The sequence below is a fragment of the Onychostoma macrolepis genome, chromosome 19 (genome assembly GCF_012432095.1).
Source record: "Onychostoma macrolepis isolate SWU-2019 chromosome 19, ASM1243209v1, whole genome shotgun sequence".
In the NCBI taxonomy this organism is placed as follows: Eukaryota; Metazoa; Chordata; class Actinopteri; order Cypriniformes; family Cyprinidae; genus Onychostoma; species Onychostoma macrolepis.
The window spans coordinates 32,468,089-32,489,502 of NC_081173.1; the positions used below are offsets into that span (position 1 = coordinate 32,468,089).

The window sequence follows — 21,414 nt, forward strand, 5'->3', positions numbered from 1 at the left end:
CATAAGCTGAAACTGGAGGAGTTCTATCAGCGAATAACTTTCTATAAAACCCTTCAGCTACTTCCAGCATCCTTTTCACTGATGTCTGCACCCCACCTTCGCCCCTCAAACCCTCTATATAGCTTTTCCTTTGCCTACCTCGCACTGTTGCAAAGAAAAAAATGGTTGGCTTTTCATCATAGAGCCGTTTCCGGATGCTTGTTCATTGCAAACATGACTTGGCTTCCTCCCAGTAATGAACTTTCATTGCATCCTGCAAATGCCTAGCCCTACACCATCCCTCTGTAGTCCCCAAAGCCCCACCTGCCGATGTGCTCTGCAGATCCACAAAAGCGGCATCTCCGTCCTGCGCAGTCTGCTTTCACATGCCCTGCACCCCACACCTCCTGCAATATACTGGCTGGCTTAGATAATGCAAAAATCCCTTGTTTGATCCAATGTAAAAAGACCCAGGTGGATGTACACCATACACCAGACTGAGAAAATACACCATGAAAAAATGAAGCTTGATCCATCTGTAAAGATCAATATTAAATATTAAACATATATCAAACACCTGGGTCACTTGCAAAAAAACATATATTTACTGCTGACTGGCAGAGATCGCTAAAACACAATTATGAACGTTGTGTTCCAAAACGTTGTTTTTCATGAGACACAAACAACTCAAGTTGCTCTGAATCCAAACATGTACTGTATAACTTCATTTCTTCTGCTGATATTAGAAGTAGATATTTTGAAGAATGTTGGTGTCGAGCAGTTGCTGGTAGCCATTGACCTCCATTGTTTTTTCCGCTGCATACTAACTTGAGCGCAAGTAAATTTTTGAATGAACTATTCCTTTAAGTTCCTTAGTAAGACGGCAAAGGCTTTCTTATTTTTAAACAGCGCTGTCTATGAAAAAATAAGAAATGAGATTTCAAGAGATGAGAGAAATCAAGCTCTTATAGAAACGTAAATATCAATTCAGCTCGTGAATTCATTTGATTTTGAATTGTGCAATGAAAAAAAGACAACCTAGTCCCACTTAATTTTAAAGGTGTATATTTCCTTCAGATTAGGCAAAAAAAGTCAACCAAAATAAAATGGTTTCATGAAACATGTATTTAGTAATTGATGAAGGACAATGTCCACTTTAAATAATAACCGTTAACTTTCTTGAAGGGTATAGCAGGCCTGTAACTCACTAATAATTGTCCCAATTTTATATATATATATATATATATATATGAGTTCAGATGCAAAAGCCTTTAAGTGCAGTTTAAACTTTTCTTCTAAAATGAGCATTTTTATCAGGATCCTATGTCTAGGTTCAGTAATTTCACTGTAATGGCAATAATTAGATTCTTTTCATTGCCATTAAAGTGCCTGATAAACTCATTTTAGAACAAAATTTCAAATGGCACTTAGAAGCTTTTACATCTGAACTCTTCATATATATATACATATTTATTTTTTATTTATTTCTTTTTAATTGGAACATGTACATATTTCCACAGTTTATCGCTAGAAAAGCAGGTTCATTGAGGTTAACATACACAGACATGCACAAATGTGGGGAAGGCACCACATCCGCCACGTTTGCTTCTCACAGTTTCTTCATCTTTCTTCTAAATGCTGCAGCTGTTTCTGAAGGGTGCGTTCAGTGAGCTCCTATCCCATCATTCCCGGAGGCAGCAAGCTGTGAGCGCAGCATCGGGGCGGACCCGGGCTCTGAGCTCGGACCCGAGGAAGAGCGTCCGCTGGAGATCTCCTAGTCATCCTCGTCAGATGAAGAGCGGCAGAGGTCGTGGCGGTAGCAGTGCGCGAGGCTGAGGAGCTGCTCCATGGACTCGGAGATCTCGCTGGGCTCGGGGCCGTGTGAGAGGAAGCTGGGGGCCACACGGCGCAGATCCAGCGCAGCGCACGCTTTCTGGAGCTCAGACAGCTGGAGACCCACGGCAGGACTGGACTGAAGACACGTCAGCACAGGAAGACCCACCACCGGCTGAGAGGAAGCTGAGAGAGACATGACGAAAACATGAAATAAACAGCAAATATAAGCAACCGCAGTTTCAAAAACAAGCCCAATATTGTTTTGTTTTTAGGTCTCTTTCCTCCGCTGCACCGTTCACCTTCTCCCATGTTTCTGTTTCATCTCTGTTGCCTTTTCCTAACAACCATATTTGTAAAAATAAGCCCAAAAAACCGCAACCCGTGATTTTTTAACGCGACTTAAAAAATAAAGAAAAAGCCCAAAGTCGCGTAAAATACGCAGACTAGGCAACTGTGGTAATAAATCAATTATTTGGTTTCATTTCGATGTGTTTAAAGCCAAAACTGCAGTTTTTGCAAGGATAGACAATAATACAAACAATAATAATAATAATTTCAATGATACCGTTACAAAAGCATAACATGTTAATTAGCGCCTAATAAATGTAAGCAATTATGCAATATTATTACATCATATGGAAATACTGTAAAAACAAAAGCAAGCCATCAAAACATATCTGCCATACGGCACCTGAAAATCTGAAACTTTGTTTTCAAATCTCTTTATTAAAAACGTATTATTATTAAAACTAATAGTAAAAGTTGCGATGAAATGTAATTAGCAACAGATTATTTCTTCTGTATTGTGATGTACGTCTGAATGAAATGGGTTATTGAAAAAGAAAAACGAATATAGGGCAGGACTTGGTTCTGTCCCGTCGCTTGCTGATTGGATGTTGAGATGTGGGCGTCGCTCTCAACATGTGGGTGGGGCTCGCAGTGGGGGCGGGGTTTAAGCAGACTATATTACTGGAGAAGTCCTGCATATCCAGTTATGACTTTTGATTAAACATTATGGAGGAAAAAAAATAAAATAAAAAAAGATTAAGCACACACATGAATTAATTATTCACAAAAAGATAAATAATACACATTTACATAGTAAATAGGGTGAATTTTCACTTCATGCCAACAGCAATTATAATTTATGTGAATTTTATTTAAATTCTAAAGTTTTCAAAAATTCTAATTCTGCAACATGTTTGCAACCTTTAAAATTTAGGAACTGGATTGGAATTTAAAATGCAATTTATTTATTTATTTAATAATAATAATAATAATACTAATAATAATGCATTTTATTTAATAAATTATTATTATTATTATTATATTATAATTAATTTCAGTACAGTTCAAAATGCTGTGCTCTAAACCTGAAATAAAATAAATATAAATTTGTATAAATTGTATAAAATGTAAAACATATACATAAACATAAATATGAATATAACATAAATATTAGATAAAAATAATTTAATCAAATATAATAACAATTTATAATTTAATTAAAAATATATAATATATATATATATATATATATATATATATATATATATATATATATATATATATATATATATATATATATATAAAGACTATACAGACAAAAAAAAATTGTAAATTATATACAATGTTTTTTTTTTTTTTAAAAAAAGGGAATTAAATTATTTTCTGTGCTCATCAACATTAAGCCACAAATTGTGTAGCTGGAGCTGAAGTGAAGTATTGAACCTGAACTCTTCCTGCAAGTCCAGGATGTTTGTTTGGTTGCTGTAAAAGCGGTTTCAAACATTGTAAAGTGGATCATTAACATCCAAAATGCATCCAGAAGTCTCACAGTCCTGTTTAAGAGTCTTCGCTCATCTTTACACATTCAGTGCTATTTTATTGACAAAACACAAAGCTTTTATTAAGAGAAGAATAATATGCTCCACATGAGCTGACGGTTATAGAGCGGCACTCACTGTAATCAGCAGCGGACTGGTTCTGGTTCTGGAGGAAACCCTGCGGACTCAGAGCCGGACTGAAGATCTGTGGAACGGAGGGATGACTTTACTGGCGCCGGACAGCAGCTGAACCGCCCTGCACACACGCACACACACAGAGGGAGAGAGAGAGATACAGCATGACGTCTCAGAACTGAAGATCAGTGCAGTGTTGTAACAGTGAGAGTGTGTGTGTGTGTGTGAGACTCACAGTGGTGTTGATGGGTAATGTAACCTGACGTATGCGGCCAGAACATCCTCTCCGGAGCGCTCCAAGTGCAGAGAGCTGGACGGCTCCGTGCCGGGGCGCAACTGACTGCAAAAATAATAATACTAATATTAGACCAACAATATTCAGTGTGATTTCAGTATTATTTTTATAGTGTTATATATTTTTTTTATTGGTCATTTTTAGTACTTGTAGTTATTTTCTTTTATTTATTTTTTTTACATTTATCAATCACGTTTTTTATGTTCATTATTAGTTTTTTATATTACTATTTAGGTTTAATTTTATTTCAGCTTTATATATCACTTTAATATGCATTTATTATTATTACTATTGAGGTTTTTCTAGTGCGTTTAGGTCTAAACTTATTTTACTTAATTTTTATCACTCACATTTTTTGTGCATTATTATTATTTTAATATTGCTATTTAGGTTTCATCTATTTTTATTTCACTTTTTGTTTTTATTTACTTACAGTTAGTAATTTTAGTGCTTCTACTAAAACATTTTTCAGTTAGCTGATAAAAAAAAAAAATCTAATTTTAAACTAAATTAAGTTTTTCTTCGAATATTTTTTATTTTATTTCAGCTTTATTCCAAATAACATTTTTTTTAATAGTTTTAGTTTAGTACATCAGAGTAATGCATTATGAAATTAATTGTAATTAATTTAACGGTATTTTAAATTCTAATCCTATTCCTAAATTTTAAGGGTAGTAAACATGTTGCAGAAATAGAATTTTAAGATGCAGAATTTAAATGAAATTCCCATAAATGAATACAACTACAGATTTTAAAAATGGCATGAATTTAAAATTTTCCCTATCAATTTTCTTAATGCATGTTGTGAACTACTCATTCATGTCTATGTGTGACTCTTTAAATGAATGTTTATGTTGCATAATTAATTATGTTTATTAGGCGTTTATTGAAACTAATGCTCTTCAACGAGGATAATCGGTCAAAGTGCAGCTGTAAATGAATGGTTGGCTGACCTGACTAAACTCTGGCCGTCTAAACCTCTGAGAGTCACTGACTGGCCAAAACAGTGGCCACCTCCGAGCTCGGGACACGCTGATATGGGTCTCCAGGGCAAAACATCAGTGAACGCATCCAGAGCATCCGGGAGACAGCCCCCGTGCATCATGGGAAACGGGACAGAGCCGTACGCTGAAACAACCTGCAAAACACAGATGCATGAAGTCATACGTTACAGACTAAAGCAAGGCCCTATGATTTCCATGATGTGGAAAAAACAGCCATAACTAGGGCATTTTATTTCATAAAAACTATCATGAGAAACACACAGAAACTCAAACAGTCTTTGCTACAGCCTACCAAAATAAGAGTTCAGTTTAAATTTATTATGACAGAAATATCACTATTGTACAGCACAATGAACTTTGTTAAATAAATAATAATAATACAATTTATAATTTTTTTTTTTTTTATGCAGCAAACCTCCACTTTATATGTGACCCACAAAACCAGTCACAAGGGTCAATTTTTCGAAATTGAGATTTATACATCTTCTGAAAGCTGAATAAATAAACTTTCCATTGATGTATGGTTTGTTAGAATCGGACAATATTTGGCTGAGATACAACTATTTGAAAATCTGGAATCTGAGGGTGCATAAAATCAAAATATTGAGAAAATCACCTTTAAAGTTGTTCAAATGAAGTTCTTAGCAATGCATATTACTAATCAAAAATGTTTTTATATATTCACAGTAGAAAATTCACTAAATATCTTCATGGAACATGATCTTTAAATAATATATCCTAATGATTTTTGGCATAAAAGAAAAATGGATAATTTTGAATTGACCCATACAGTGTATTTTTGGCTATTGCTACAAATATACCCCAGCGACTTAAGACTGGTTTTGTGCTCCAGGGTCACATATATATAGAAGGTGCACAGTGTCATTCACACAAACACTAAACACCATCGTGGTAACACACATGAAACTGAAATAATGCAATAAACATTAATTTAACAATATTAGGTGTAACATACAACCCTAATGTACAGATACGAAAAAACTAAGAAGAAACAGTTATTTCAACAAAAAAAACATGCAATTTGAAATGTAACACAGGGAATTCTGGGAATGTCAATTTACGGTTATTCACTGTAAATTATACGTTCTTTTTCCACTTTCAAAAAAACGGTATAGTACCATAAAATGACATGTAATGTCCAATACAGTTTTTCACCGTATATAGTAGGGGAACTTACCGTTAACCATTTAACAGGTTTTTACTGTAGCATTTTTACAGTCTTAAACCATTAAATTCACGGTAATTTTTTACAGTGCAGCGGTTAAACTGACCTTTCTTCCCGAGACGGCCAGAGCATCTGAAAACTGCCACATGGGTGTGCTGTTCTGTCTCATTCTGTATGAGGCCGTCATACAGTCCAACGCCAGAGCCAGAACCGAGCTGGAGTGATACCACAGCATCGGCTGAGAGAGAGATCGACAAACACATCACTAAACAACCACTGAAAACATGCTAAAATACACGGATCATCAGTGGAGAGCAGGGATGCAACCATACCATTTTCTGAGAACCAATCTGATCCGAGCACAGTTTTTCTTTTTTTTTAATCAATGTAGAATTTCTATACTTCTGTGTGTTGACCTGATCGTCACTGTTTTGTGTGTTAAACACAATCTGCTAAATATAAACAACTTCGTTTTAATGAAAAATAACAAATGAAAAAATATATAATCATAATCTATGACAAAAATACTATTATAAACTAGGTTAATGGATGATTCAGCAGCAAAAGATACTCTAGAAAAATCATGGGTGCACAATTTTAAAAAATCTAAACATTTATTGAAAAACTATTTAATCGGGAATAAATAAAATGTAAAATGTTACACATTGCTCTTTGTATTGTTGTAAAATACATTCATATTCATAAATATATTTGAAAATGTATAGCATAGTAATGAAGGCAGCAACATAAGATAGATAGGACAGAACAAGAAAGACTATTAATAATCTTGCGCAAAAGTATTATAATACGAAAGGCTCCAATGCAGAGCAGCACAAAGCGGAAGAGCACGAACACAGAACACATATAGTCCACGGAAACTTTATGGTTCTTTATAATGCTTTTGTGCCTTTTGTGGGGCTTAACAATAACACAGAATAGTATACACACAATATCGGATTTGGACAGAAAATGGCAGTATCGGAGCCGATATCGATAATGAATATCGGCTGGATGCATCCCTAGAGGAGAGACAGAAGACAGGAGGACGAACTAAATCAAGAACTATATAAACCATGTATCATCAGAGTATTTAATAACTGAGCAGATTCCAGGGCTTACGTCACAGTTGAGCAGCGGGAAGGCTGTGGGTGGAGGCGGGCGTCTCATTAACCCGCCTCTCAGGGTCAAAGGGCAGAAGAACGAGCTGTGATTGGCCATCTGGAGCGTTCCTAACGCACAGTTCATCATGTGGTACAAGTCCTTTATAGAGCTCTGTCCACAGGAGACAAAACTAATTTAGCCACTTTCCTTCAATATACACTACCAGTCAGACGTTTTTGAACAGTAAGATTCTTAATAATTCTTTAAAGAAGTCTCTTCTGCTCACCAAGCCTGCATTTAGGTACAGTAAAAATTGTGAAATATTTTTACTATTTAAAATAACTGCTTTATATTTGAATATATTTTAAGATCAGCTTTGATCACAGAAAAAAATTACATTTAAAAAAATATTCAAATAGAAAGCAGTTATTTGAAATAGTAAAAATATTTCAAAATTTTACTGTACTGGATCAATTAAATGCAGGCTTGGTGAGCAGAAGAGACTTCTTTAAAGATCATTAAAAATCTGGTAGTGTACAGATGAAGCGATGTTAAATTAAAGTATGAACGCTTGAATGATGAATCAGTTCGGCTCTAAGTTTGAATGACCTCACCGTGTCTGGGTGAGTGACAGGTGCCACGCCCCAGGTGAGGATGCCACGCCCTCCGTAAGAGTCCTGCAACAGCTCTGTGACCTTTGACCCCAAGCCTGAGAAACCGTCAGCAAGATCGCACAACACCTGAAAACCCTGAGCAGGAGAGAACAGAAGCACAGTTTACAATGCATGCTCTTCAGTGAGTCACATAAAAGATTAGAATACATAATAGAGTATAATACATACGATACATTATTTCAATGCACTTGCATTCGTTCACAAAACTTTTGCAAGAAACTTTTCATTCGCTCGCAAAACTATGGAAGCTCATTTCCAGTACAAAACAAAGAAAAAACATGCTTTGTTAATTCAGAATTATGAGATGAAAAGTTGAAATTGTGACTTTAATGCGGTTTTCATGAAATATAAAGTCTTGATATTGAAATAAGTCAATATTATGACATGCTAAGTTGAAATTATGATATAATAACTCATAATTATGACATAAATAATTAAACTTATGAAATAAAACATCAAAACTATGATATAAAAAGCTGGAATTTACATAAAATTACGAAATTATATATATATATATATATATATAAATAATTTATGACATGCTTAGTAGAAATTACATACCAGTCATATTATTATAATAATTACATACCAAGTAAAAATTGACAATAAGTGGAAATTATGAAAAAAGGTTAGAATTATGACATAAAAAGTAGACATTTTGATATAAAAAGTTGAAATTTTGACATACCAAGTCTAAATTATGACATAAAACATTGAAATCATGAAATAAAATGTTGAAATCAAGTTGAAATTACATAAAGTCAAAATTATGACATACCAAGTCTAAATTATGACACAAAACACTGAAATGAAATAAAATGTTGAAATTATGACAGTCGAAATACGACATAAAAAGTCAAAATTAGGACATACAGAGTCAAAATAATGACATTAAACTAAAAAAATGGACAAAGTCTTTTAATGTTCCCCTAAAAAAAACAAAAAACACTGTATTAATTTTCAAATCTTTGTCGTTCCTTGAGAAACTTTGTTTGCTAGAAAACCATTGCATTCCCAGACAATCAACGCCTTCGCTCACAAACGTTTTGTGTTCACTTGCAAAGTTGTGCATTCAATCCCAGAACTTTCGCTGTCAACACAAACATTTTGAAAACTAACGCAAAGCATTGAAATAACATTAACAGTTTTTCTTTCCATCTCATTTTTTTTTCATCACAAAAGATAATTTTTGTCACAACAGGCTTAAAAAGCTAAAAGACCTGGACACGTCGCTACAGGTGTCCTGGGTTTCACCCTGCTGTGTTTATCATGTTGTGTTGCAGAGTCTGATCTGTGGTTCACCTGCAGATAGTCGCACTCCTCCACGAAGAAATGCAGCCGATCCTCCAGATCTTCCAGCACCGCCCCACGTAAGAGCGCCTCCCCCTGGCCAAACACCTCCAGACGCTCCGATTCACTGACCGCAAACATCACTAACATCACTCAGAGTCCCCATCAAAGCATGTAATGTGACGCGCGAGTCGTTGTATTACTCACCCATCATGGTTGTACTGGTTAATGACGGAAATGGTGCGCGGATGTAGGTGGATCCTCAGGAAATCTGACCACACCCTCACGCTTCCCTCCAGCCTATAGGATTTCAGCATCCGCTCCAGACTGCTGTTCACCGTCTCCACGGCGACAGCCGCTCCCACGCGGCTCACTTCAGGAGTCACAATACAAACGCACGATATTTCATGCTCAATTTACTGCATCTTCTCAAGAAATAGCTACACTTAGGGCTGGGTTATATAGAATAAACATAATACAGAATCAATATAATACAGAATAATCATTAAAACGTGCTATTTTTTCAATGACATTTTCATTATTTTGAAAAACTGATATTTCTGAGTCAAGCGGGACAGTAAATGAGAGAAAAAAAAAAAAGTAAGATGAAAGTTAATTTTGTGGTTAGATGGTAAAAAATAGAGATTGCTGAAAAGAATGCGGTTTCAGAAGTGGAGCAAGTTATTAATTTCATATCACTTTATAATATTTCATTTAATGAAATGGTATGAAGGCAAATTATGCTTTTCTTTAGAATAAAGTGCATTTCTTTAACTCAAACAGCAGGCAGTGTTATTTTAGTATAATTCAAAAAAATCGTATAATATTTTAGATTTTTTTTTTACATTTTAGTATAATATAATTCTAGTAAATCCTATTATAGTTTTAGTTAATATTTAGAATTTATATTTTCTGGTTTCACTATAACTTTAGTTCAAGTTTTAGTATTTTTCTGTGTATTTTTGTATTTTAAAACATGTCTATACAGTTTTTATTATTTTTCATTTATTAGTTTTAGTTATTTTAGAGATAAACTAAACAAAAATCGGAAATGTTGTTTTAGTAACTACCTCAAATAAAATGTTATATTTTTATATTTTTTATTTCAGTTACTGTTTATTTTGTTTCATGTAACAATTTTTTTAATTATAGTTTTAGCTGTAGTTTACAAAAATAGCCCCACAACAAGATCAATGGATGGATTCCCAGGGAATGCATGAACTGATAATACAACGCAAGTCATTTAGGAAAAAGGCATCTGCTAAATGCATATGTAAATGAACAGAAACATGAATTGAGACTTTAAATAGGGTAAAACAGGGGCATTATGAGTTCATGTTTGTTTTAACTTGAGTCCTGTCAGACCTGAGCAGCGATCCACTGCAGACGTGAAATCCGGCTCAGCTAGTAAACCTCCCGTCTAGACACACAAAACACAGACAGACAGGTGTCACTCTCAGATAACAGATGCCTTCACATCCTCAGTGAAGTCCATTATTATAGTCACACTCACATCCAGACTGTCGAGCTGCTGTAGGAAGGCGTTTTTGATGGGAGGACTTTCTTTATGGGTCATAATCTGTCCTTCCCTAAGAGCAGAGAAAACAATGACTCAGCTCATAATTCACAAGTATTCATAAATACTGAAATATGAGCACACAGACACATGTTCATACCACGAAAAGGTGGTGTTTTCCTTCTCTGTGTCATACAGACTGCCTTCCTTCCTCAGCGTCTGAAGACTTCCTGATGATATCAGCACAATAAACACATTATATACCAATATCACATTCATAAACCAACGATCATTAGCAGTGACTGCCGAAGTCAAGCATCACTCGTATTGATGCTCATAATTAATGTCAGTGAGAGCTCAGTGGCCTCGTTCATAAAGATGAGCGACAGTTTCTAATGAATGATCCATATGCACAAAAATATTCCTATATAATTCTCTCTTTATGAATTGCAATTCATCTTAAATTCAAGTGCAGCAATTCCAAGAAAATCCAAGCGTGCTTTCGGAAAATGCAATAACGTTAATGAATTCATTTTAGTTAATTTAATTATCACAAAGGAGTTAAAATGTTTGTGCAAGGGTTATTATCATTAACTAAAATAAAACCATAAAAAACGAGTTACTTGAAATAAAACAAACGTTAAATGAAATATAAAAATCTGATTTTATTTTAGTTTAACTTTAAGTACTAAAATAACAACAACAAAAAAACTAAAACTGATATATAAAAAATCTACACAAAATATATAGACATTTAAATAAAATATTAAAAATAAAAATGACAAAAGCACACAAAATTACTACAGCTTTAGCTAAAATTACAATGAAAACAGATAATATAAATTATATTACTAAAACAAATACACCACAAAAACTACATCAACAAATAGCGCTAGAATCTAACTCTAATTCTATTCTTTTTTTAAAGCCCCTTTTAGACTTGCACTCTATTCGTTTACTAACTGCTTGTTTTCTTAAAAAAAGCTTCTTTATTCTTTTTGTATTCTATTTGTTTTCCTTTTATTTATTATACAATTAACAAAAGGCAAAAAAAAAGGCCTCGCTCTATTCTTTTACTATTCTATACATGTATTATATAATAAAAAATAAAAACACTTGCTACGTGCACTGCATTATATTTGTGCATATTATATTAATTTGTGCATATTATATTAATTCATATTGTGATTGCAGTTTTATAAACAATGTTGGATTCATTTATTTACTTGATATAAGCGCATTAAAGTTTGTATGCATGTGCTTATGGACATTTTCACATCTGTTTCTGCCTTTATATATATATTGATATTTCCCCTGATTTTGATGTAGGATGAAACCATGGGATTCAGGACTGTGTGTGTTACCTTTGAGGTCCATGGCAATGAGTCGGGGGGTGTATGTGACGTGTCCACCGAGAGTAAGACCCTCTCTGAACAGCATGTCGCTCTGCAGCTCTCCCGCCGGCGAATCTGACTCATAAACCAGCGCCGCATCCTACACACAAACACACACAGGTCAGATCAGATCCCTACAGCATGGCCACTTAATCACGGCACTAATATACTACCAAATTTACACGGCACATCAATGCACATCAATGCAATTAAAGTATTTCCATGTTATATGGCCAAAAACATGATAGTAACATCACGAGAGTGTGCAAAGCCATGATATTAATTACTCAGTTTTGTTATTAGTCACTCTTCCCAGATAAACAAAAATAAGTTCTGGCATCTTCCCATTAAGTTATGAAAACGCCATTTCTGAAGGTTTTCAGAACATTCTAAATGTTTATGTTTTTGTTATGCAAAACTAAGGATTAAATCAAATCTATACATATAGACATTTAGATGAAAACTAATAAAAACTATATAGACATGAAAAATTACTAAAACTAAATGAATACATTTAAAATGAAATCAGAAAATCTAAAAATACAAACAAATGTAAAATATGTGACCCTGCAGCACAGAAGCAGTCATAAGCAGCACAGCTATATTTGCAGCAATAGCCAACAATACATTGTATGGGTCACAATTATACATTTTTCTTTTATGCCAAAAATCATTAGGATATTAAGATCATGTTCCATTAAGATATTTAGTAAATTTCTTACCATAAATATATCAAAACTTAATTTTTGATTAGTAATATGCATTGCTAAGAACTTCATTTGAACAACTTTAAAGGTGATTTTCTCAATATTTAGATTTTTTTGCTCCCTCAGATTCCAGATTTTCGGGCAAATATCATCCGATCCTAACAAACAAAATGTATGCATCAATGGAAAGATTATTTATTCAGATGATGTATAAATCTCAATTTCGAAATATTGACACTGAAGACTGGTTTTGTCGTCCAGGGTCACATATTACTAAAAACTATATTACCAAATATAACGAAAATACTATATCAACAAATCTTATAATTTTTCATATCATCATATTAATTCAATGTGCGCCTATTTAACTGTACATGTTCATAAATATACTGAATTTGAATTACTAATGTTGGAGATATTAGTTGAAGATTCCATTTCATTATTTTGCAAATATTATTGGAACGTTACTTCTAAATATTCTCTGAATAAGTTCTGTTTTTAAAAAAAAAAAAAAGTTTTAAAAATGTTTTTGGGGAGTTGTGCAAATGTTAAGGGAACATTTATCATTTCATCATTTGGCAAACATTATGTGAACATTACTTTCAAACAATTAGCAACATTTAAAAATCATTGGACGAACGTCCAACTAAAACGTTTCAGAAAAGAAATGTTTCATGAACGTTGCATAAATAACATTTTGACAACATTACTAAAGATCAGAAAACTGAACTAACTTTCTATTAAAGGTTACTGTGTTGGTAACTTTGAGAAAACCTTCCCAGGACGCTCTGAACGCTGGGTTATTGTTGTAAAATCATTAAAATGAATAAAGGATCGTTGAAACAGTATTAGAAGCTGTCAGACTCTGTTATTTTGATTTTGCGACAGTGATTTCTAATGCTAATGTACAGTAGTTCTATTATGGTAAAGTAAAGATGACTAACAAGCAGACAGTCTTCTTTATGGAAGCTAAATTCGTCTGACAGCTCGTTTATTACTGATCCACTCAATGATAAGTTGATTTTTCACGCATGTAGCGGTAAATAAACTGAATATATTCGCTATTAATCAAACTCACCTGCAAATTCCACCAGTGCGTCCCGATAAAGTTGGAATAATGCCCCAGCTGGAGTGTAACTACCTCCTTACTCGTGCCGCTCATGGTGCCCTTTAGATATTAAAACATTTCAAGCATCGGTTCAGTCTAAACGAGCATGATATTTCTCGTGATGTGCTCTGAAAACACAAAGCGGCGACACAGACGAACACTTCCGGGTGTGTGCGCTCGCCCCTCTGCCAACCCCGCACTCTGATTGGCTGTCACAGCGCACGGCGCGTTGTGATTGGCTGAGGGAGCTGTCGCTCGGCGGAGGGGTAGTTTGGTTGCACCGCGCCTGACTGGCGCACATGTGCAGTGCTGGTAAACAAGAGTTTCAGAATAGCTGTCACGTTATGAAAACTATACAAACGCATTTCCTGTATCTTAAAAATTAATTTAATTATATGCCATTTTCGTTTCATATCAGCTGAACAACATACACGCTCATACAAATGCGTGTTCTGCTCTACAGGCAGAATTAATAATTTTTTTTTTTTTTTTTTTTTTAGCGCAGGACATTGTAACTTTTATCAGCTAACGTCTGACATTTGAAAACTGATTTATATTTTTTAACATGCATAACGAAGTTTAAATTAAATGCGCTTTACTTTAAATTCAGCGCGATATGCTCAAGTCTAGGCGTCGACGTCAGTCACGTGATGCTGAAAGAAATGATTTACCTGCTGTCTGTGTCTGTGTCACACCTGTACGAGTGAGTCTGACGCTCCCGAGCTCTTATAACATTACATATACATTCATTTAATCTTCTCAGTGGTGTATCAGGTAAGAAACAACAGCGTTTTACTTTCTTTCTCTGACTTCACTGAGGTTTTGTTGTAAAATATCAAAGTTTCATTTGAAATATCGATTTTTTGTGTGTCGATATCGTGTTTATGTATCATATTAGTGCAGTTTCCAGAGGATCGTGTGATTGTTTGCTCTGATTTAAAGCGCAGTGATCGTGTAGAGTTGTTTTCTGCTTGAAGTTGTTGATTTCCTTGAGTTCAGGTTAAACAGGTTGAGCTGCATCATCACTCTTTACACACAGCTGCTGTGCTGCTCACGCTGTAATGAATCAGAGAAGTGGTGTGTTATCGTCTAACTCATGCCTGAGCAATCTTTGTGTTGGATTTATGAGCATAGAGAGCAGGGGGCTGGTTCATAAAACAAGATTACCAAATAAACCATTTTGAACCAAATCAAATGACAATAAGTCTGATTTATGTATTTTCAGAGTTTCATCTCCCAAGAATCTAGTACTTGACACTCGAGGCGCCTCAATAGACTCCATAATCATTTTTGATAAATCCTTTGGGTATATTCTTTTACTGCTAAAAATAATAAAACTAGATTTCATTATATTTAAAGATAATTTTTTTAAATGATCTAAATGCAATATAATATGGTAATTGGAGTTGCTAAAATGAAATGGACACTTTTTATTACACAGTAATTACTTAAAGTTTAATTCAGATGTTTATTTACATTATGTACTTGGCAGATGCACTTATTTAAAGCAACTTGCGCTGCATTGAAGATATGTTTTTGTCAGCGCATGCATTCGCTGGTAAACAAACCCGTGACCTGTGCATGTTAGCATTAGTTAACTACAGTAAACTAACAATGAATTCTTCTTTCTAAAGCATTTATTAATCTTAATGTTCATTTAAAAAAAAAAAAACTGAAGTTACTTAAAGTAAACTGAGACATACAGCACTTGCATATTTTTGCTCTTTTGTTGGTTTTGATTGCTTCCATTGTCCTTTGGATAAAAGTGTCTGCTAAATGACTAAATGTAAAATGTTCACTCAGAAATTGCCAGTAAATTTCAATTCATCACCCCCCAAAATAAATAAATAATTGGAAATTAACATCAAATTTAATGTGAAATTTTGAAGTAGAAATTCTGAATTGGGAAAGGATTCAAGAAAGCAACCAGAGCTGCTAATGTGTTAATAAAGGTTATGGATAGCAATAGACTGATTCATCTGTAATATTTGGGCGATCTGAGGAGATCTACATTGGCTGATTGACTCTCTCTGTGTTTAGGACTCTGATCGTGGAAATGTGCGACTTTCATGTTCAACCCTGAACTAACTGGAGCTTCGCCGCTAACCTCAGACATGATCACAGATCAGCAATCCAGCCCAGAAAAACAGACTGACATGCTTAAACATCCAGAGGAGATGTTCTCTGAGCTCAGCAGAAGTGACGGAGGTCCGCCGGACAGCAGGACGGAGAGCAGCCGAGAGCTGGAGGAGCGGGACGAACGGATGGAGGCGCTGGAGAAGGATGATGGAGATGATGGCAGACGGCTCCTGGACTCCTGGGGTCCAGAGAAAGCCATGCATGCGTTCACACCGAACGTGATGATCGTGCAGCCGACGGGACACGAGGACGTCCAGAAGGAGATTCATACGGAGAAGATTCCTCTGTATGTGCAGAACTTCCACACAAACCCTCCACAACATTTCCACCCGCCGTGGATTGACGAAATAGACAAACCTGAAGGTAAACGTCTTATTTGAACAACTGTTAAAGGGTTAGTTCACCCAAAAATGAAAATTAGCCCATGATTTACTCACCCTCAAGGCATCCTAGGTGCATATGACTTTCTTCTTTCAGATGAATCCGTTCGGAGTTATATTAAAAATTGTCCTGGCTCTTCCAAGCTTTATAATGGCAGTGAATGGGTGTTATTTTTCAACAGTCCAAAAGAAGTGCAATAAAGCGCATCCATCCGTAATAAAACATGCCTCACACGGCTCCACACTGCGTTTGTTTACTGTAGCAAAGGAAAACCAGTCTCCTCTTGGCTCGTATCAAAATCCTCCATTTTTCTGGAGACCTTTATTCAGGCCCCGGAGCCGTGTGAGGCACGTTTTGTTATGTTGAAAAAAACAGCCATTCACTGCCATAATAAAGCTCGGAAGAGCCAGGACGTATTTAAATATAGCTCCGATTAGATTCGTCTGAAAGAATAAAGTCATGCACCTTGAGGGTGAGTAAATCATGGGGTCATTTTAATCTGTCGATGGTTTTCAAAGCATATATAACCAGATTTGTGTGGGACAGACAGTATTTATAATTTAAAAACAAATCGGTACGGCATAATAGTTCACTCAAACCTAAACTCCAGCAGTATGGAAGATATTTGGATGAAAACGGGAGTATGTCATAATTAGTAAAAGAGTAATTGTGTACTGTTTAGTGTATACTGTATACTAGATTGAAAAGTTGACATTTATAAAGCAGTCATTTCTAATTGTGAAATATTTAAACTTTTCAAACAATGAGTTATGAAAACAATTGATTGGTTTTTAGGTCATTGATTGTATTTAAAATGAAAGGAATTATTCTTTACATTTTCCTCTTTCATTGTAATTTTATAGTTAATAATTCCGTTGTGTTTTGTCAATTTTATTTGTTTTTGTTTTTTAATATGTCCATACAGTTTATTCATTTTTATTTCGTTTTTTATTTATTTTAGTACATCAAGTTAAACTAAACAAAAATGAGAAATGCTGCTTTGGCAACAAGCTGAAATAAAATACGTTTAAGCTATTTTAATATTTTCTAATATTTCCGTTAACATTAGTGTTATTTTGGTATCGTTGAGATACTATTATTATAGTTTTTATTAATATTTTGAATTTTTGTTTTAATTTTAAAGTTTTGTTTTTGTCTTTTATAATATGTCTGTTATAGCTTTTATTAATTTATTTTTCTGTTCGTTATTTTAGTTCTTTAAGCTAAACTAAAATGAGAAATGCTGCCTTGGCATCTAGCTGAAATGAAATGTTTACATTTTTTATTTCACTTTAAGACTAGTAAAAACAAATCATATTTAAATGTTATTTAACTTAATGTTAATTTTATACTAAGTAACACAAATAAAATATGAAAATTTACAAATAATTTCAAATAAACATTAATTGAAATAAAAATACATTTTTCATATTTTATTTTCCAGTTAATGTTTATTTTATTTCAAGTAACACATTTGTTTTTTAGGTTTTAGTTTTACCTAGCGAGAGTGCATTGCATTGTGGGATACAGTATCATACTGTACAATTTGGCGAATGGCTGAAAAGTTTTTCCGTGCTAAAGAATGTGCTTGTGTTGATCACAGATCTCTGTCTCTCTCTCTCAGACAGTTGTTGTGTGGAGGTTGTGCGCTTGTGTGTTTGTGTAACGGCTGCCGCGGTGATTTTCCCGTTACTGACATGGGCCGGATATAAGCTCCTCCCCTTCGATGCCCCGCCCCTCGACAGCTCCGCCCTCAGACTGGTCTACACACTGCGCTGTGCCTTCTTCGCCAGCATTCCCATCGTGCTCGGTCAGCAAATAATCACATCTCCATTTAATCTCAATGTTGGGGAGTAATTGGTTACATGTAACAGAATTCCGTAATTTAATTACAAAATAAATGCAAATGTAATTTGTTATAGTTACTGAGAAAAAATGTGTAATTAAATTAGTTACTTATGAAAATGTTAACGATTATAAAGGGGTTACATCTGAATATTATCTCACACATACAGATTTGATTGATTTCATTCCCATAGCTATAGAAACTATATCTTAACCTCAGAGCGATCTCAAAGTAAAAAGAGGTGCTAATGTCTAATTTTGTGGTGGCTGTGCTTTAAAATAAATTTTTTATAATCTTAATTCAAGTGATGATGGATTCTGAAAATCTGACAGTAATCAGTGTTGAGTTCTACTGTACGCTTAACCCTGCCTGCTTTAAATGTTACCAGTTTGTTAGAAATTTAGAAAAGTAATCAAAAAGTGATCAAATGTAATCAGTTACATTACTTTATTAAAGTAATTGAAATAGTTACACTACTTGTTACATTTCTAAACAGGGTAACTTGTAATCTGTAACCTATTACATTTCCAAAGTAACCTTCCCAACACTGATTATCATAACTGTTATTCGTGATGTTATTTGTCAGGTGTGCTGGTTCAGGGCGTGGCGCGTCTGAGGTTCGGGACGCTGAAGCCTCTGTTTGAGGGGACGTGGGAGAATCATGAGGTGATCGTTCACAGTCATTACGTGCGAGACTCGCTGCACCTGCACCTGCTCTACTTCCTGCAGCTCGCCGTCATGGCAACATACACCCAACAGGAAATGCTCAAACTGGTGCCGCTCCTCACCATCATCTTCGTCTTTGGCAGGTGTGTTCGCAATGTTACTTTTAAGACTTTAGTGGAGAGATTGTCAACTGTATTTATAAGTAAATAAATACAAATATTACGTTTGTTTTTCTTTTTACTTCTAAATGTAACATCTACATTATTACAATACTGTAAAGTGACTAAATATATGTTACATGGGGGGAGATTTTCAACTGTATTGAGTAAATAAATTCAATAAATGCTAATGTTACATGTTTTTTTTGGAATTTTTTTTTTTTAAATGTAACATTTACATTACAATATTCTAAAAATGACTAAATATGTGTTACATGGGGGGAGCATTTGAAAAATTTTAATTTTAAGACTTTTAAATGTGACTTTACATAACTATTTAGAGTATGGCAATAAATATAATTACATTATTTGTAATTTTGTAACATATGTTACATTTTTGGGGAAGGGAGAGATTTTCAATCATATTTTTAAATCTAATACATAAAAATGTTACATGTTACTTTTACATTTTTTTTAAATGTACATTTATTACTATTGCAATAATCTAAGATTACATTAATTATATGATACATTGGGACAGGAGAGATTTTTGACATTGATAAACACAAGACATTTGAAATAAATTCAGTAAATTCAAATGTTACGTGTTTCTTTGGAAAATGTTACTTTTAAAACATTTTAAATGTAGCATTTGTATTATTAAAATACTGTAAAGTTACATCTCTAATTATGTTACATTGAGGAAGGGAGAGATTAAAAAAATAAAACAACTGTTTTTAAAAAATAAATTCAATAAAAAGAAATGTTACATGTTTCTTAACTTTTAAATGTAACATTTACATTATTGCAATACTCTTAAGATTATGTTACTAATAATTATATGTTACAATGTGGAAGAGAGACATTTTATATAAATAGAAATGTTAAATGTTTATTTGAAAATGTTACTTTTAAGACTTATAATAAATTCAGTAAATAGAAATGTTACGTGTTTCCTACTTAGAAAAAATGTTACTAATGACTTTTAAATGTAACATTTACATTATTGCAATACCAAGTAAATAAATTAAATAAATGTAAGTGTTCTCATTTGGGAAAAAGTGACATGGATATTTTGTTGTATATTCAGTAAGTAACATTACTATACTTACTAAAAAGTATGCAATTTATGTTACTTTATGAGGCACAAACCAAACAAATCATTCATAAATCATTTCTGAATAAATTGTTACATTCAATTCACTGTGACAATTTACGTAAAAACGTTTTTACAGTTTACCCAAACATTCTCAGTTATTTGATGAAAGAGGTTAATGTTAGTGTGTTTTGTTTTGTGTTTTATTCTCAGACTGATCTACTGGGTGTGTGTTGTGTTTGACAGCAGCGTCCGAGCGCTCGGATTTGCTCTCTCCTTCCTGCCTCTGCTTGTTCTGCTGGCCGCAAACCTTTATTTCATTGGCTCGGTGAGCGGACAGGAGGCGGTGTTTCACATGACTCCGCCCACTACAGCTCCACCCCCAAAACAGAGGTGGTGGGGCTAAAAACAGCATATGAATAATCAGAATTATCACTTAAAAAGCCAGCGATCACTTTACCGCAGACGTCACATCCGTCAGGCCGGACAATCAAATAATAAAGACTGAAAGACTGAATGAAGGACTCTGACTTGCACTGAAAGGAAGAGATGATGAATGAGAAGAAACTCCATATGCGTCACTAAACCAGTTTAACTGCTGCAAACCTCAGCGAGCTCAGTAGTTACTCACTATGACTCCACAAACATGTCTGAAACCAAAAGGAGAGATGTGAGATTAACTTAGTCTTGGATAATAATTGTTTAATAATTTTTTTTTTTGTATTACAGAAAAGTATTTTGATGTTTCAGACATGTTTTTGTCATTATGATTGCTGATATTTCATTGATTGTGCCATATTCCTCATGTTTAATAATGTTTGTCATGATGCAGTCTTGTCGAGTGAATCTGATATTTCCATATGTATATGATGTTTGAAGGTTTATGAATAAATGATGCACAAGATGATTGATTTGAATGATTTCGGTGTTTGATTCAAATGTATTAAGTTTAATTTTCTACAGTAAAATCACTTTACTAAAAATTATAGTAAAAAAAAAGTCTTAAAGATCACATAATGCACATTCAATAAAATAACAACATTTGAGATCTCTCTGTCTCTCTATATATTTCTAAAT

At 34.1% G+C, this 21,414-nt stretch overlaps 2 protein-coding genes across 4 annotated transcripts; one reads left to right on the forward strand and one right to left on the reverse strand.

The window, feature by feature from the left end:
• Positions 1–283: 283 nt before the first annotated feature.
• Positions 284–14,223, reverse strand: msto1 (misato mitochondrial distribution and morphology regulator 1). The gene is given in 15 exon segments (XM_058753455.1): positions 284–1,998; positions 3,780–3,854; positions 3,857–3,897; positions 4,012–4,116; positions 5,025–5,209; positions 6,368–6,499; positions 7,381–7,533; positions 7,977–8,111; positions 9,339–9,453; positions 9,534–9,699; positions 10,692–10,746; positions 10,840–10,915; positions 11,003–11,072; positions 12,207–12,336; positions 14,022–14,223. Coding segments are annotated over 15 exon segments (1,767 nt in total). The 5' UTR covers positions 14,106–14,223; the 3' UTR covers positions 284–1,753.
• Positions 14,224–14,660: 437 nt separating this feature from the next.
• Positions 14,661–21,345, forward strand: tmem79a (transmembrane protein 79a). Of its 3 annotated transcripts, none has more exons than XM_058753458.1 (5): positions 14,661–14,754; positions 16,092–16,553; positions 18,196–18,381; positions 19,004–19,226; positions 20,551–21,310. In XM_058753458.1, the coding sequence occupies exons 2-5, from the start codon at positions 16,121–16,123 to the stop codon at positions 20,741–20,743; spliced, it is 1,035 nt and encodes a 344-aa protein (XP_058609441.1). In that variant the 5' UTR covers positions 14,661–14,754; positions 16,092–16,120; the 3' UTR covers positions 20,744–21,310. The 3 variants fall into 3 exon arrangements, with proteins under 3 accessions (XP_058609441.1, XP_058609442.1, XP_058609440.1); XM_058753459.1 differs by having other exon boundaries at positions 14,667–14,825; positions 20,584–21,345; XM_058753457.1 differs by having other exon boundaries at positions 14,667–14,825; positions 20,551–21,304.
• The last annotated feature ends 69 nt before the right edge of the window (positions 21,346–21,414 follow it).